Source organism: Perca fluviatilis, chromosome 11 (genome assembly GCF_010015445.1).
Source record: "Perca fluviatilis chromosome 11, GENO_Pfluv_1.0, whole genome shotgun sequence".
Lineage (NCBI taxonomy): Eukaryota > Metazoa > Chordata > Actinopteri > Perciformes > Percidae > Perca > Perca fluviatilis.
Genome location: NC_053122.1, coordinates 8333417 through 8347861, shown reverse-complemented (window position 1 = coordinate 8347861; position 14445 = coordinate 8333417). Strand labels below are relative to the sequence as shown.

At 41.1% G+C, this 14445-nt stretch overlaps 1 protein-coding gene across 2 annotated transcripts; it reads left to right on the top strand.

The window, feature by feature from the left end:
• The first annotated feature begins 597 nt into the window (after positions 1–597).
• Positions 598–14354, top strand: exoc3 (exocyst complex component 3). Of its 2 annotated transcripts, none has more exons than XM_039816298.1 (16): positions 598–743; positions 2576–2781; positions 3463–3682; positions 4294–4466; positions 5473–5685; positions 5966–6144; positions 6443–6559; positions 7014–7131; positions 7481–7606; positions 8012–8112; positions 8440–8550; positions 9364–9505; positions 11532–11654; positions 12171–12332; positions 12613–12734; positions 13948–14354. In XM_039816298.1, exons 1-16 carry the CDS (start codon positions 707–709, stop codon positions 14150–14152), a joined length of 2355 nt encoding a protein of 784 aa, XP_039672232.1. In that variant the 5' UTR covers positions 598–706; the 3' UTR covers positions 14153–14354. The 2 variants fall into 2 exon arrangements, with proteins under 2 accessions (XP_039672232.1, XP_039672233.1); XM_039816299.1 differs by lacking the exon at positions 598–743 and adding an exon at positions 1453–1609 and having other exon boundaries at positions 13948–14152.
• The last annotated feature ends 91 nt before the right edge of the window (positions 14355–14445 follow it).

Genomic DNA, 14445 nt, shown 5'->3' with positions numbered 1-14445 from the left:
CTGTGACTGGTAAAGCTTTTTTGGATTTGTGTGTGAAAAAAATCACACACATATTGTGATAATGACACCTAGCGTTCACAAAAGGAACTGCATGTAAAAATTGTCAGGGGACCAATAGGTCTATAATTTTAATTTAACCCTATAGTGCGTAGTTTTTGTCGCCCCCATGAGGAATTCTACAGTAAGCAATGAAAACACCACTGTTCCATCCACATGTCACAAGCCTTCTGTAATCACGTAAACCCAATACAGTGGCCCCCAGGGTGGTGTGTGTGTGTGTGTGTGTGTGTGTGTGTGTGTGTGTGTGTGTGTGTGTGTGTGTGTGTGTGTGTGTGTGTGTGTGTGTGTACATTAAATACTGTATAGCTAAGCTATGCAGGCACCCAGTTGTTTTGGGGTATAAAGGCAAAAAAAAAAAGTAATAAACAGTGATTTAGCTGCCTTAGCCTCAGTAAATGAAGGTAAATTAAGCAACAACAAAAAAAGTGCATAGTTCCCCTTTAAGGCAAGTCAAAAACAAGACTTATGAGTTGCAACAGAAGGAGAAAAAGGCATGTCATGTTATGTTGTAAATTATATCTGTGCATCTGTGTCTTTCATCAGCTTCAGAGGAAACCAATGGAACTAAATAGTAAAGATCACAATGAGGGAATTAATTAAGTCAATAAGATGAGCTGGTTTTGACAGCATCCTGTAACATGGACAGATGACGAGACAATGGGACTTCAGGTGCTGTAACTACAGTAAGTACACTTTCCAATTGCTTAGATCCCTTTATTATTTCAATGTTTTACTAGGGCTGGGCAATAGGGAGAAAATCAGATATCACAATATTCTTGACCAAATACCTTGATATCGATAATGTGGCAATATTCTTGGGTTGAAAATTGGTGCTTTAAGAAAATATCTTCAGACTTAGATTTTAGATAAATAATTAATGTGGACATAATGTCTCAGTGGGGAAAAGGCAAATAATAGAACAGTCTGGTAAGTTCAGAAAAGTACATCACTTTACTGTAATGTAGCCTTTAAAACCAGGAAAAGACAACACTTATGTCATATTACGATATTACATATCCAAAATGTAAGACGATATCTAGTCTCATATCACGATATCGATATAATGTCGATATATTGCCCAGCCCTATGTTTTACTTAACAGACTACTCCACTACATTTCAGAGGAAAATATAATATTGTAGTTTTTAACCCACTGCGTCTATCTGACAGTTTAATTCTTTCTAAACAAAAATTGTAAACACAAAACAAGATCAGCTTATAAAATACGATACATTTTTATAACTACTCAGCATTATGTAAAGTGGTCACAGTAGATTTAGCTATGTATGAAACATGTTCTTATGGGCTCTGTTCTTAGTGATCATCCACAACCTGAATGTGGCAGTAATGCAACAACGTGTAGGCCAACTGCCGTAAAACCTCAAAGAAGAAAAAGCAGAAGCGGGTGGTGCTGGTGCTGGGCGGAGCTCTAATGAGGAAGAGGGGAACACAACACCATAACTTAGCTAGCTAGCTTGTCAGAAATATCGAAGTAATAATCGTAGAAATGCATTTCATCCTCCCTACGTGTAGTCCCTAGGTGCCTGAGGTAATACTGTTTCTTGGGTTCATATAGCGAGCTTGTTTTACAGGCGCTAGCTAGCCTTTTCCCGTCCCTTGTTAGCTTAGCTTGTGCTATTACATTTATTGAGGTGAACATTTTATTATGTTAATTAGAAGGGTTAGCTAATGTTTTTATTTGACATAACATGGCCTAGTGAATAGTTCGTGTAACGTTAGCTGCTGTGTACAAGCTGTCCAAATAAAAGTACGCTAACGTTAGCAAGTTAACCGCTAGCTTAGCTGTCATTCAATTTTCACCAAATACTAACGTTACTCGATGCTAACGTTAACCTCACTTTACGTAGGGCAACGTTAGCCATTTGATAATGTTTGACAACCAAAGAGCTCTATGTAATTTTAAGAAAGGCGGTGCCACAGCTGTCTTTTTATGGTCTCGGTCACACGTTCGTGTCCCATAACCGTGGAGAAAGGAGTGTCATGTGTATCTGTTATGACAGGAAGTCATGTTAGAAATCCTCTTTATCTTCAGCAACAGTTTTTAAACACTTTAGAGATGTGTTCCACCTGAGAAATATTGCTATTTATATATTCGTTTATTAACCTGAGTCTTTCATACATTACAATGCCCTTATACATCCATTTGCTCAACAGCAAAACTGTTCGTTGGCTCACAACACTTTAAACCACTGATATGCTAAATCTAATAATAAACTATTGACCTGAATGTACTTTTTTGTTATAGAATGGGTCTTTCAAAGAGCCCCAATATGGATTGCTGTGCCACATTGTCTCTGTAGATAACAACCAGTCGTTGACCTTTTTACTGCATACAGTGGCAATGATATAGCAAAACACTAAAAAACATACAAAATTTTATCTATTGGGGTGACAGTCAGAATTCGAGAAAATACAAGAAATCTTAAAGAGTTATACTGTAATCTCTTACACCAAACACTAGCAGTATGTGATTGATGTTGTCTGTATCTTTCAGCTCAAGAGTGTTTACATGAAGCCTTTGGATACGACTGGTACTATATACTACTGAGCAACACTATGGAGGAGACGAGTCGGGAGGCGGTTGCCACGGCGGTGCAGCGTGTGGCAGGGATGCTGCAGCGATCGGACCAGCTGGACAAAGTGGAGCAATACAGAAGAAGAGAGGCTCGCAAAAAGGCCTCTGTGGAAGCCAGGCTGAAGGTGCTATGTTAACAAGACCGTGCAGTGTAGTTCAGTATACACTCCTTAATTGTACACATTTAGCTATTCATTCACTGTTCTTTTCAGCAACAACCGTTTTTTTGTCAGTGAAATGTGTAAAAAAAAAAAGCGAAAAATCACAAGTTCACTTAAAATGCAGAGATAATCTGTAAAATGTATAGGGAAAGTTGGTATTTTTTGTCTTGATAAATCATCAGTAATTACTAAAACAAATTACATTTTGAAATACTGTTTATATTGGGGCTCCCCTCACTTGTTAACCTCTGATTTGGCTCCAATTTGTAACAACAGGCATATGTTTAACTAATTTAGTTTTTTGTAATCTGGTCCCTTTCTGATTTTATGTCACAGTTTACACAATAGTTATCCCAGCAGATGGGAACCACTAGATTCCGAAAATTATGTCAGCCTCTGGTGCATACTTCTTTTTAAACTTTTTATTATTTTTACTTGATAACAGCTAAGTAATAATGCTGAAATGTATTTCATAGTGACCAAGCATACAGTATGCTGTTGTACTGTACATGGTGTGACACATACTCAGTATGGAAGCACAATTCATCACATACCACATTATTATTAATTGACACAAAGCATAATAATACTTACTTTTGTAACTAACCGTAATATCTGTCTCTTGATTGCCCCTGATGTCCTCAGGCAGCCATCCAGTCCCAGCTGGATGGCGTTCGCACCGGACTGACCCAGCTGCACAGTGCTCTGCTGGATGTCAAGGACATCCAAGGCTCACTGGCTGATGTGAGTAAAGACTGGAGGCAGAGCATCAACACCATAGAGAACCTGAAGGATGTCAAGGATGCTGTAGTCCAACACAGTCAGCTGGCCTCAGCTGTGGAAAACCTTAAAAACATTTTCTCTGGTAAGCTTAGTTCAGCCCGACCTAAAAGATGTCAACGATTGTGTGTTCCCATCGCAGACCATGTACCGTCATGTTGTTCGAGACGACAACAGGGTTTGTCCTTGCTCAGAATGGGACTTTGTGGGGGGACTACTCCCATGAGGCCATGAGTCTGTGTTAACTTATTTCACAGAAATCTATGCATTTTCCTGTTACTTCTGACAATTTGATAAACAGCAATGTATATTATGCTTGAGTAAATAAAACCCCAATTAACAAAACTGGTTAAAAATAATAATATTAATATTTAAATAAATCACAGAGAGAATCCGGTACAGCCTGACCCTGGAGATAAAACTGAGATTAGCGCTCATATTCAAGTTTATGTTCTGCTTGTTCAACGTGTGTTTGGTAAATTGCTCGTAAACACATTTAGAGAGGATTTGAATTGCTATCTTTTATTCTCAATTTTTCTCATTTTGGTGCTAGTGATTTTCCTTTGGGGCTGGCTAAAACCTCTTTTTGGGGGGGGGGGCAAAAATTCCTGTATGCAGGAAAAACCGAGAACTTCTCTCCTGTTTTATCTTTCTCTAAGTACTCTGTGTGTCTTTGTCACTTTGCTGTGTGTACAGTACCAGAGATTGTGGCAGACACGCAGCAGCTGATAGAGCAGGGAGAGCTGCTGCAGGCCCACAGGAAGCTGATGGAGCTGGAGTGTTCACGGGATGACCTCATGTACGAGCAGTACCGTATGGACAGCAAGAACACAAGCGACATGAACCTCATCTCCATTTACTTTGAAGATGTAAGTTTAAGTGATAAGAGTTTTTGAGTGTTGTAACAGAACTGTGAAAGATCCGAACATCATACATGTCATCATCATTAGGGATGCACCAAACTGACCCTATTCTCTCCACGCTCACTGATTCTGATATCTATACTCGGGGTATTGTCAAAGAGAGAAAACTGGTCTGATACCAGAGCTGTAAAAACACAAATATAAATATAAAATATTGAAATATCTAGTCAGTTTGTGAGAATTTTAAATACCAAATAGTGTTATCTAAACCTCAACAGCAGAGAGAACCAGACCTTTATTTGGAACAAGCTCATATAAGATACAGACCTTTTGTTGTTAATTTCCCCCGTTGACTCTCTGTGCTCTGTACATGAAGAATCACACCGACGTTTGTAGAGGCAAACTTGCTGATGTGAGGGCGATCTGGCTGCGACATCTGTCACCCCATTGACCGCTAGGGTTTATTCGGCTGATCTGGCTGGCTGGTGACACCACCAAGTCCGCACGCCTGCGTAGAACCTTCCTTCTACTTCTCTCCCTAGTAGCGCGAAACCAAAACATGGCGAAGCGAACAACAAAAGCTGACAATTTTGTCTGGACAGACGAGGAGGTGGAGTTATTGCTCGAACAATGCACACACCCGGCACACACACACACACACACACACACACCCGGCACACACACGGCCCACACACACACACACACATGCAGCGCAGCTACACACACACACACACACACACACACACACGGCCCATACACACACACACACATACACACACTCCTTTAGACGGGAACGCGATGGTGGAGCGTTTTTAAGATTTCCTTTTTTTGCGTTTTTAAGCCCCAAAAACGCCGATCTTTGGACGGCGACGTCACATCTGATAAAATATTTTGTCGTTTTAACCCGCGAGCGTATTCATGTAAACAGGGCCTTAGACACTTTTAGTGACTATGTTACCACATAAGTCAAAGCTTTAAGTCGGTTTTCAATCTCCTTGCGTTTCCCCTCCAGGTTCAGGGGTTGTCAGATGAACTGGCCAAGCAGCTATGGATGATACTGCAGCGGTCCATGTTGACAGTTCGCCGTGACCCTACTATGTTGGTGTCATCGGTTCGCATCATTGAGCGGGAGGAGAAGATCGATCGACGCATGGTCGACCGTAAGAAGCAGACCGGGTTCATCCCGCCTGGACGACCCAAACGGTGGAAGGACAAGATGTTTCAGGTAAGAGAAACGATGAACGTCATAAAGAATATTACAATTAGATTACAGTTGATTATCTCTTTGTACTCTTTGGGGTTTGCCCCATGGTTGTGTACTATCTTGCCCCTAGTTTGAGTACCCTTGTTTTTTTCATCCTACTCTGTGAAATTAGTTTTGATTTGCTTGCAGAATAGACGTGGTGTAGACATTTTAGTTTTTTTTACCTCCGGAAGAGGTAGTTTTCTGGCCAACTGTACAGACTCGGTCCCTAAACGATGACTTTGATCCGTTTCTGTTGCAGGTGTTGGAGGGTACAGTCGGCACCCGCATTGAGGGCACCCAGGCAATGACAAAAGAGGCTGATAAAATGTGGCTGGTTCGTCTTTTAGAAATAACCAGGAAATATGTTCTGGATGACCTCATCGTTGTCAAGAACCTCATGGTGCAGTGCTTCCCCCAGCACTACAACACTTTCAACAGGTGATGACAGACGCAAAATGAATCTGTTTGTCTGTCAGCACAGAACCGGTCCTAAACACAAGGTTCAGAATAGAAATACTTTGTTTGCCTGGCCGCCTAACTGTCCTTACACCTCCAAGCACTCGAAAGCCCCATTCTCACAATTGTGTTGCCAGAACAATGTAATAAATTGACCCATGAATTTAGTGAACTGTTACAGTCTCAACTGATGAAGAGCTTCAAGTCAAAGTATTTAGTTGTGCTTTTACTTCCCTATTTATTTAACACATTCAGGTAAATGTTTGCTTATGTGTTTTAGGTTTTTCGGCCTCTACCACAGTGCTGTGTCCTCTCGTGTCAAAGAACTGGCCTCTGAGGATTTAGAGGCTAATGAGATCGTATCCCTGCTAACCTGGGTCCTCAATACATATAAGAGGTAACACACACACACACACACACAAATGCACACTTTGACAAGCTCTGTCTGAACGTAGCAGTGCAGAGTGTGTACAGTTTTTTTGTAATTCAGACCCATTAAGATGCTGTTATTAGTTTGATTACCTGGTGCATCTACAGTCTAAACCACAATCTGCTGTTTATGTGCTTGCAAAAGTCTGTTTAGATGCAAAAAAAATTGCACAAAACAAAGTAAAAAAAATAAAAATAAATAAAAGACACACACAGCAGCCACAACACAACAGTGTAAGCCATACACCGTCCAACTAGAGCCAAACACCTCATACACAAAACAAAACCACAGACAACTATTTGTTATGTCCACCCGCAAGGACATTTTTGTTATCACAGGCTCAAATAATTCATGAGGCACCTGCAGATGGAACTGAGTTTTCGTTATAGAATCTGTGTATGTGTGCCTGTCTACATTTCAGTGTGGAGATGATGGGCCACCCAGAGCTGTTTTCAGAGTGTGACATCAACCAGCTGGAGCCTCTGCTGCCTCAAGATGTGGTGGATGACCTGCTCAGCAAATATGTCAAGACTTTTACAGTAGGCAGGCACCACACACATAAACAGGAATGCTAATGGATGTCCCATTCAGGTCTTTAGTCTGTACAGTAGTCTTTTTCCACATTATGCCTGCCTTCATTTCATTTGGGCCTGCTGTTTGGACATCTAATAACAGTAACTTAATTACAAAAAAAACAGCTTCTTTTCTTCTTCTTGTGCTACCTCCCTGTGTGTCACCTTTGCAAGTGTCAAATACGCATTCACTTCATAAAAATGCCAATGTGTCATAATTAAAAAATGTTAACCAGTTTAAAGTGGCACAAAAACAATGATACAAAGCATCTCTTTTGTGGATCCAGACTCTCTGTTTGACTGTCCATATCTTCAGTCTAATATAACAGGCTGGCTGAGGAAGGCCCTGGAAACGGACAAGAAGGACTGGCAGAAAGAAACGGAGCCTGAGGCTGACCAAGATGGATACTACCAGACCACACTGCCCGCCATAGTCTTTCAGGTGACACACACATGCAGTTCACACACACACACACACAAAAACACTCACACACACACACAAGTGGTGATCGGTACCGTCGGGTCTCGTCGGGCTCGGGTCGGGTATCGCCACTCTAACATACACACACACACACTCTGTCACTTTAGGGTATGACAAGATTTACACAGTGAATCAACAGATTCTCAGTGGGCTGGAAATGCAGGTTCAGGAGGGACACTCAACGGCATTCAGAGACTTTTCCTAAAAGTGTTCAGCCATTGTGACTTATTATATATTGAAAAAGTGAAGGGTGATGAAACCTTCTGATAACCGCTGTATATTTGATTCCTGGTGCTTGTAATGAAAAAATCTTATCTCACTCATTCTCTCTCGTCCTGATTTGAATGTTTCTTCACCCTTCATCAGATGTTTGAGCAGAATCTGCAAGTCGCTGCGCAGATTGACAACGATTTTAAAGAGCAAGTTCTGAAGCTCTGCCTGAAACAGATGAACACTTTCCTTATCAGGTAATTATTTTTTCATACTGTTTGACTAATACTGTCTTTCTGATGTGATAAAAGTCTGAACGAAGAATTATGTCAGATTCTTTCTGAATTGAAGGTCTAATGAAAAATGTTTGAAACAACATAGAATTAAAACCCGGGTAATTTTTAACTTTCCACGATTGTGTGCTCTTATAATGTTCGACGTCAGAACTCATGTGTTCTCTGTTCGGTTTCCTGTTACGCTTTTAATATTGGATCTATGCAAACTCTGATCAGGAGAACAGACTACTGCAATAATAGTAACAATTACTGTGTGATTCTAACAGATGTGTGTGTTCTTTTGTGTAGGTACAGAGAGGAGGCGGTGACCTACAAAGAGGAGCACATGAGAGACAGACAGATGCCTCAGTGTTATGTACAGTACATGATAGCCATCATTAACAACTGCCAGACATTCAAGTAAGATTACATTTTCTAGACAAACTAGTGTTTACACTTTAAGTAAAATATAACTTTGGTCATAATGTGGTAATGTCAAGTTGTTTGGCAGACAGGGGACGTAGGCTGTCCAACTGTAAGCTCCAAGTTAGCTGCTTGTCTTTAAGCTAAGCTAGGAAATCCAGATGAGAGCTTACCACTGCATTTGACTGGAGCAATAGGAGGAAGCCATTAGCACAACAGACTGTTAAGTACAGTCAATGTAGCTGGTGAGGGACAGGGACGCTTGAAAACATGGAAATGATGGCAATGGAGAGTTAGAATAGCCTGTCAACCACAGAGTTAATTCAATTCAATTTTGTTTATAGTATCAAATCATAACAAGTGTTACCTCAAGACATTTTACAGATAGAGTAGGTCTAGACCACACACTATAATTTACAGAGACCCAACAATTCCAGTAATTCCCCCAAGAGCAAGCATTCAGTGCGACAGTGGCGAGGAAAAACCTCAGACACACCCAGGCTCTTGGTAGGTGGTATCTGACGGTGCCGGTTGGGGGTGTTATGAACAGTGGTAATAATAGTCACAATAAAGATAATGGAACTATGACTAAAAATAGTAGTTCATGGCGTAGCAGGGCACTGCAGGGCGTTGCATGGTGTAGCAGGGCATAGTAGTAGTTAGAGTGCAACTTGTTGCCCTCTAACTATTTAACTATTCTAACTAACTACTATTTGTTTTATTAATGTGATTATCTCATAATGTCTTTATATATTTGATATTGAGCTCTTTGGGGTTCCCCATTGTAATGCTATCCCATGTGTTCCTCAGAGAGTCCATTAACAGTCTGAAGAGGAAGTACTCGCAGTCCTCCGAGCCCACTGACAGTGATGCCGCCATAGAGAGGACGCTCAATGAGGTGGCCAAGGAGGGATGCCAGTTCCTATTGGATGAAGTCTTCCTAGACCTCGAGGTAAGAAGAGCTCTTATTGGACTGATCCATATTTATTGGATGTTTAAAGGTGCTCTAAGCGATGTCACGCGTTTTTTAGGCTACAACATTTTTTTTGTCACATACATCTCCTCACTATCCGCGAGCTGCCTGTCCCCTGAACACACTGTAAAAAAACGCGGTCTCTGTAGACAGCCCAGGCTCCACAAACGGCAACAAAAACAAACTGCCCCAACCTGCACCACCAAACATAACAAACAGTGTTCCAGTGTTCCAGCCAATAACTGACAAGAAGGATTTTGGGGTGGGGTTTGGGGGGTTAGTGCACGGAAGGGAGGGGACGGGATGAGGAGGAGGGAGGGGCGAGCTAGCCTCATTTTGTTTGACAATACTTCGAACGACAACAAGAAGTAACGCCACCCAACATCGCTTAGAGCACCTTTGAAGGGTGTTCGTTGTATTTTTAGTAGGGATTTGAATAATTAACTGTTTAACCGACAAGAAGAGTTTCATCAGTTAAACCGTTAAAAACAACATTATGAGAAAAAAATGTATAATTTAAAACAGTTTGTTGCATGGTAAAAGAAAAATAGGCTAAACAATCTATTTCTTTACTTTCTATCGCAAAGTTTGCGCTAGATGTTAGGAAAAAAAATCATTAGCATCCCTAATTTGTAACAAAGAATTTGTTCTTTTATTTTAAGTACCGTATTGGTCCGAATATAAGACCTTTTTCCTAGAAAAAAGTCTGAAAAAGTGGGGTCGTCTTATAACCGGGGTCTAGACTTTCAGCTGTTTAAGTCACACAATGTAAGGGTACGTCACCTGTTTCAACAGCCAACAGAAATCAGCTATACACTAAAGATAAATAAAATAAAATGATCCATAATCCATGGATTATGAATGTTACAAACAGCTGGTGGAAAAAGCTGAGTTTTAGACGGAGCCTCAACGAGCGCCGGAAAGCACAGTAACGTTATATGGTGGAGAGAGAAGAGAGAGAGAGAGAGAGAGAGAGAGAGAGAGAGACTGAGACTGAAGGGAGAGAGAGCCCAGCGGCGTTAGGACAAAGCCATGACTCAGAGAAATAAAACGTGTTTTGGCCGATTCATCACTAGAAGTGTACCTGGAGCAACCATCTCACTATCACTAACGTTATCCACATTTATACATAGACGAAACAAATGATTATATCCAGGTACAAAAAGCCTGGAAGTCGAAAGTACAACGAAAGTAGAACAAAAGTAGAACGAAAGTACAACGAGGCGTTGTCATGGAGATGTTACACCGTCTAAACATGCAAACAGCCAGAGAAAATCTTACCGTGGTCCTCCAAGAGATTGACAGGAGAGTGTGTGATTACGTGACGTGATCCAGAGCAGTCATTCAGCTGAAGGCCTTGGAAATATTAACTTTCATCTAAAAAGATATTGAAAATTGTATTTAAAAGATGTTTAAAAACAACAGCCTACCTTGTTTTATTCAATGTATACTGTATTATGTGTTATATGAACCTGGGTCTGCAATAAAGCTTTATATTTAATGTGTTTTTATTAGAAGTATTTTCAAATAAAATTATTTTCTTTCTGAAAACGGTATTTGGATTTTAGTAGTATAAGTATTTTTCCAAAAGTGAGTCTTGAAAAAACGGAAGGGGGGTTGTCATATAATCAGGGTCGTCTTATATAGTCGGACCTATACGGTAATTGGTATTTTGTGTAAAATAATTGCAAGTGGCAAATGTTTTGTGGCAATTTAATTTTCTCAAAAGTACAAAAACTTTCCACTGCTTCTCACTGCACTGCTGCAGTATGTCAGGTAGTACTAGGTGTGGGATGGGCCACTTAGTGGCATGACACATAAATAAAATATTACATCATATCACTAGGTAACTGAGTCTTAAATGGACTTCTGACAGATCAAGTGTCATTTGCTTTTAATTTTAATTGACAGAATAAAGGGAAAAAAAAAATTAAGGAAGTGCAACTGATTTACAAAATGCTCCAATGCATTTAATTGCTTTTGATTTTGACATTGCATTGAGCAGCATCACCTGAATGAGCTGCTGACGAGGAAGTGGCTGACGGGCTCTCATGCTGTGGACACCATCTGTGTGACAGTGGAGGACTACTTCAATGACTTCAACAAGATCAAGAAACCCTTCAATCAGGTAGGATGGGAGCAGAACACTTTACTCTTAGCAGGGTATCTTCAAAAATGTCCTAAGTAATTCATGTATAGAAATGTCTATATTAAATATTAGGGTTGTCCGAAATAGGGGCCCGCTTTTTTTTTTTTTAAAGCATTTTGCTCGCTGCCTGGTGATTTGGTCATTGCCTCGGAGAAATTAAAAAAATAAATAAAAAGACGCTACTGCAAAACTGAAAGCTCTGTCTGATCGGGGCTTAGCTGTTCTGTACATTGATTAATCCATGGCGCTGTCCGTGGTGCTGAAACAGCAGACTTGTTCTCTGAGTCCTGCCCTTCTGTCACTTCTGTATTGGATCTTTTATAGTGTCTAAACTATATCACTGTTAAAAATACAGAACCAAAAGAGTGGGTCAGTTTGCTCGTCGAGACGGAACAAAACACCCCCCCCTCCATTACAAAATGTACAAATCGCCTACTGCAAAAAGTGCATTTTGAATAGAGATTATTAATAATATGTTGGCTGTGGTGTGTGCAGGAGATGACGAGCGAAGCCCTGCGGAGGGTGGTGGTGGAGTACATTAAAGCAGTGATGCAGAAGAGGATCACCTTTAAAAATGCTGATGAGAGGAGAGAGGGAGCGGAGAGGATGATCAAAGAGGCTGATCAGTTCAAGTTCCTCTTCAGGAAACTGGCTGCCGTGAGTTCACATATAATGGTTTCATGATACTGCAACGTTATTCACTTTCAGCCAAGCATTACAGTTGTAACTAACAATTAACCGCTGCGTTGAGTTTATCAAATCCGTCAAACAATAGCAATAGATGTCAACACTTTCTGCCACACAGTGTGGCTGAATAGATCCAGTGTGCACACTTCTCGGCCAGTGTAGACATGATGCAACAGTTGGCGTGGTAATGACAGGAAGGCCCTTCAAGGTTGGAGGGGCACGCCTAACTTTGGTGGATTGTTGGGTGCAGGGTGAAGACACAGACCGGCTTTGTGGTGCCATCGCCGCCATCGCTGAGGTCTTCAAGCTGACTGACCCCACGCTGCTGTTCCTGGAGGTCACCACTCTGGTGTCCAAATACCCTGACATCAGGTATACACAGTCACTAGTCTTGCATTGCCAGACCTGGAGTATGGTGTACACACACACACACACACACACACACACACACACACACACACACACACACACACACACACACACACACACAGGACAGTATTCAACACATCAAGCTTACAGTGCATACACCTTTTTTTAACATTTAACATTGAATCATGTTATACAAGGTTTTTTATTAACATTGATCAGCAGAAAAAAAGTATAGCATTTAAGCATATTTGTGTAGGATGTTAACATCTGGCCCAGTTACTCAAGATAATCCACAGACCTGATTGTGTGCGGTTTCATGTAGGAACTATTTTCTTTCTACCGAACTACACCCCAACCAACCATATCACTGCGCAGGATGAAAGATACTAATGGACGAAAGGCTCATGCTCATTGTGACAGCGCGAGATGTGAACATAAATGGTTTTCTCGACGGCTGAGCTGTATTGTTAGCCTCTCGTCCATCAGTATGCTTCCTTCTGCACCATGATGCGGTTGGTGGTTGTAGTTCCGTAGAAAGAAAATAATTTCAACTCACAACCAGTTTTGTGGATTATCTTGAGTAACCGGGTCGTGATTTCTGGAAAGGAGACATTGCTGTTGAGTTTTTCAAATGAACAAAAGAAAAGCTGAGTGCCATCTAGTTCCATTATAATGGAGAGAAGGCGGTAATCTCTACAGCTGATATCTCCAACACTACTATCTACAGTAGATTGTCTCATAGTTCCACAAGTAAGAGGTAAAATATGTATTTAGAATTTTGGGGTGAAGTGGCCCTTTAAAGGTGCTGTAGGTACGATTGCGAAGATCCAAGACTTAGCCAACAAATTTGAACATCGACAAGTCCTCCCTCCCTTTCTGTTAAAGCCCAAAATGGTCTCCTAAGCCCCTCCCCCCACAACGGAGAATGATTGTGCATGAGCAGGGATTGACACGCAGTTAGACACCCCCCCTCCCTCCTCCCCCAGCCCTGAGAGGTGCATCTGAACAGGGAGTGCTGGATTTTTGCAAATCACACTACAGGCTGTAGGTGGAGCCAGAGGAGCTGTATTTTTTTTATATTACATAATTGATGTAGTTCTACTGGAACATAGGGTCAGTTTCAGCAAATATGACAGAAAGTTAGTTTTATAAGGCTTACCTACTGCACATTTAAAACTTTAACACTAAGGTTTTTGGTCCCTCCTGCTCTCCGTAGGGAGGAACACATCCAGGCGTTACTGGCAGTGCGTGGCGATGCCAGCAGGGAAATGCGCCAGATGATCATAGGGACTCTCAGCGAGAACAAAGTGTCCTACGCTGGTGTCACACAGCCCATCTTCAAAGACATCACCGTGCCCACCATGACCATGACGACCATGACTACCATGACCTCCATGGCAACTGCAAAGCTGCTCAAATAATGCCAATAACCCTAACACTATTTCCACCTTCAGCACCTTCGGACACGATAACATAAGCAAACTTCTTTTTCCACACACTGTTATTTTGAATTGTTTAACGGAGCTTGCCGTGATTCTCTGTCCCTACCCTTATTTTGTTGTTTTAATTGTCACCCTGATCATGTCTGCTTCAACAAAATAATAAAATCATAGTTGTGAGAAAGTGTGGTATGACTACTAATTAGAGGTTGAAGAATTACAGGATGCTTTTTCTTTTCTTCCTCCTCTTCCTTCTTACACAAGATACTCACACA

Excerpts from the sequence above, each read along its gene's own strand:
- exoc3 (XM_039816298.1), top strand. The coding sequence starts at position 707 with ATGACGAGACAATGGGACTTCAGGTGCTGTAACTACA. Across the intron at positions 3,683-4,293 it reads CCTTAAAAACATTTTCTCTG|TACCAGAGATTGTGGCAGAC; the intron begins GTAAGCTTAGTT and ends CTGTGTGTACAG. Across the intron at positions 7,607-8,011 it reads TGCCCGCCATAGTCTTTCAG|ATGTTTGAGCAGAATCTGCA; the intron begins GTGACACACACA and ends ACCCTTCATCAG.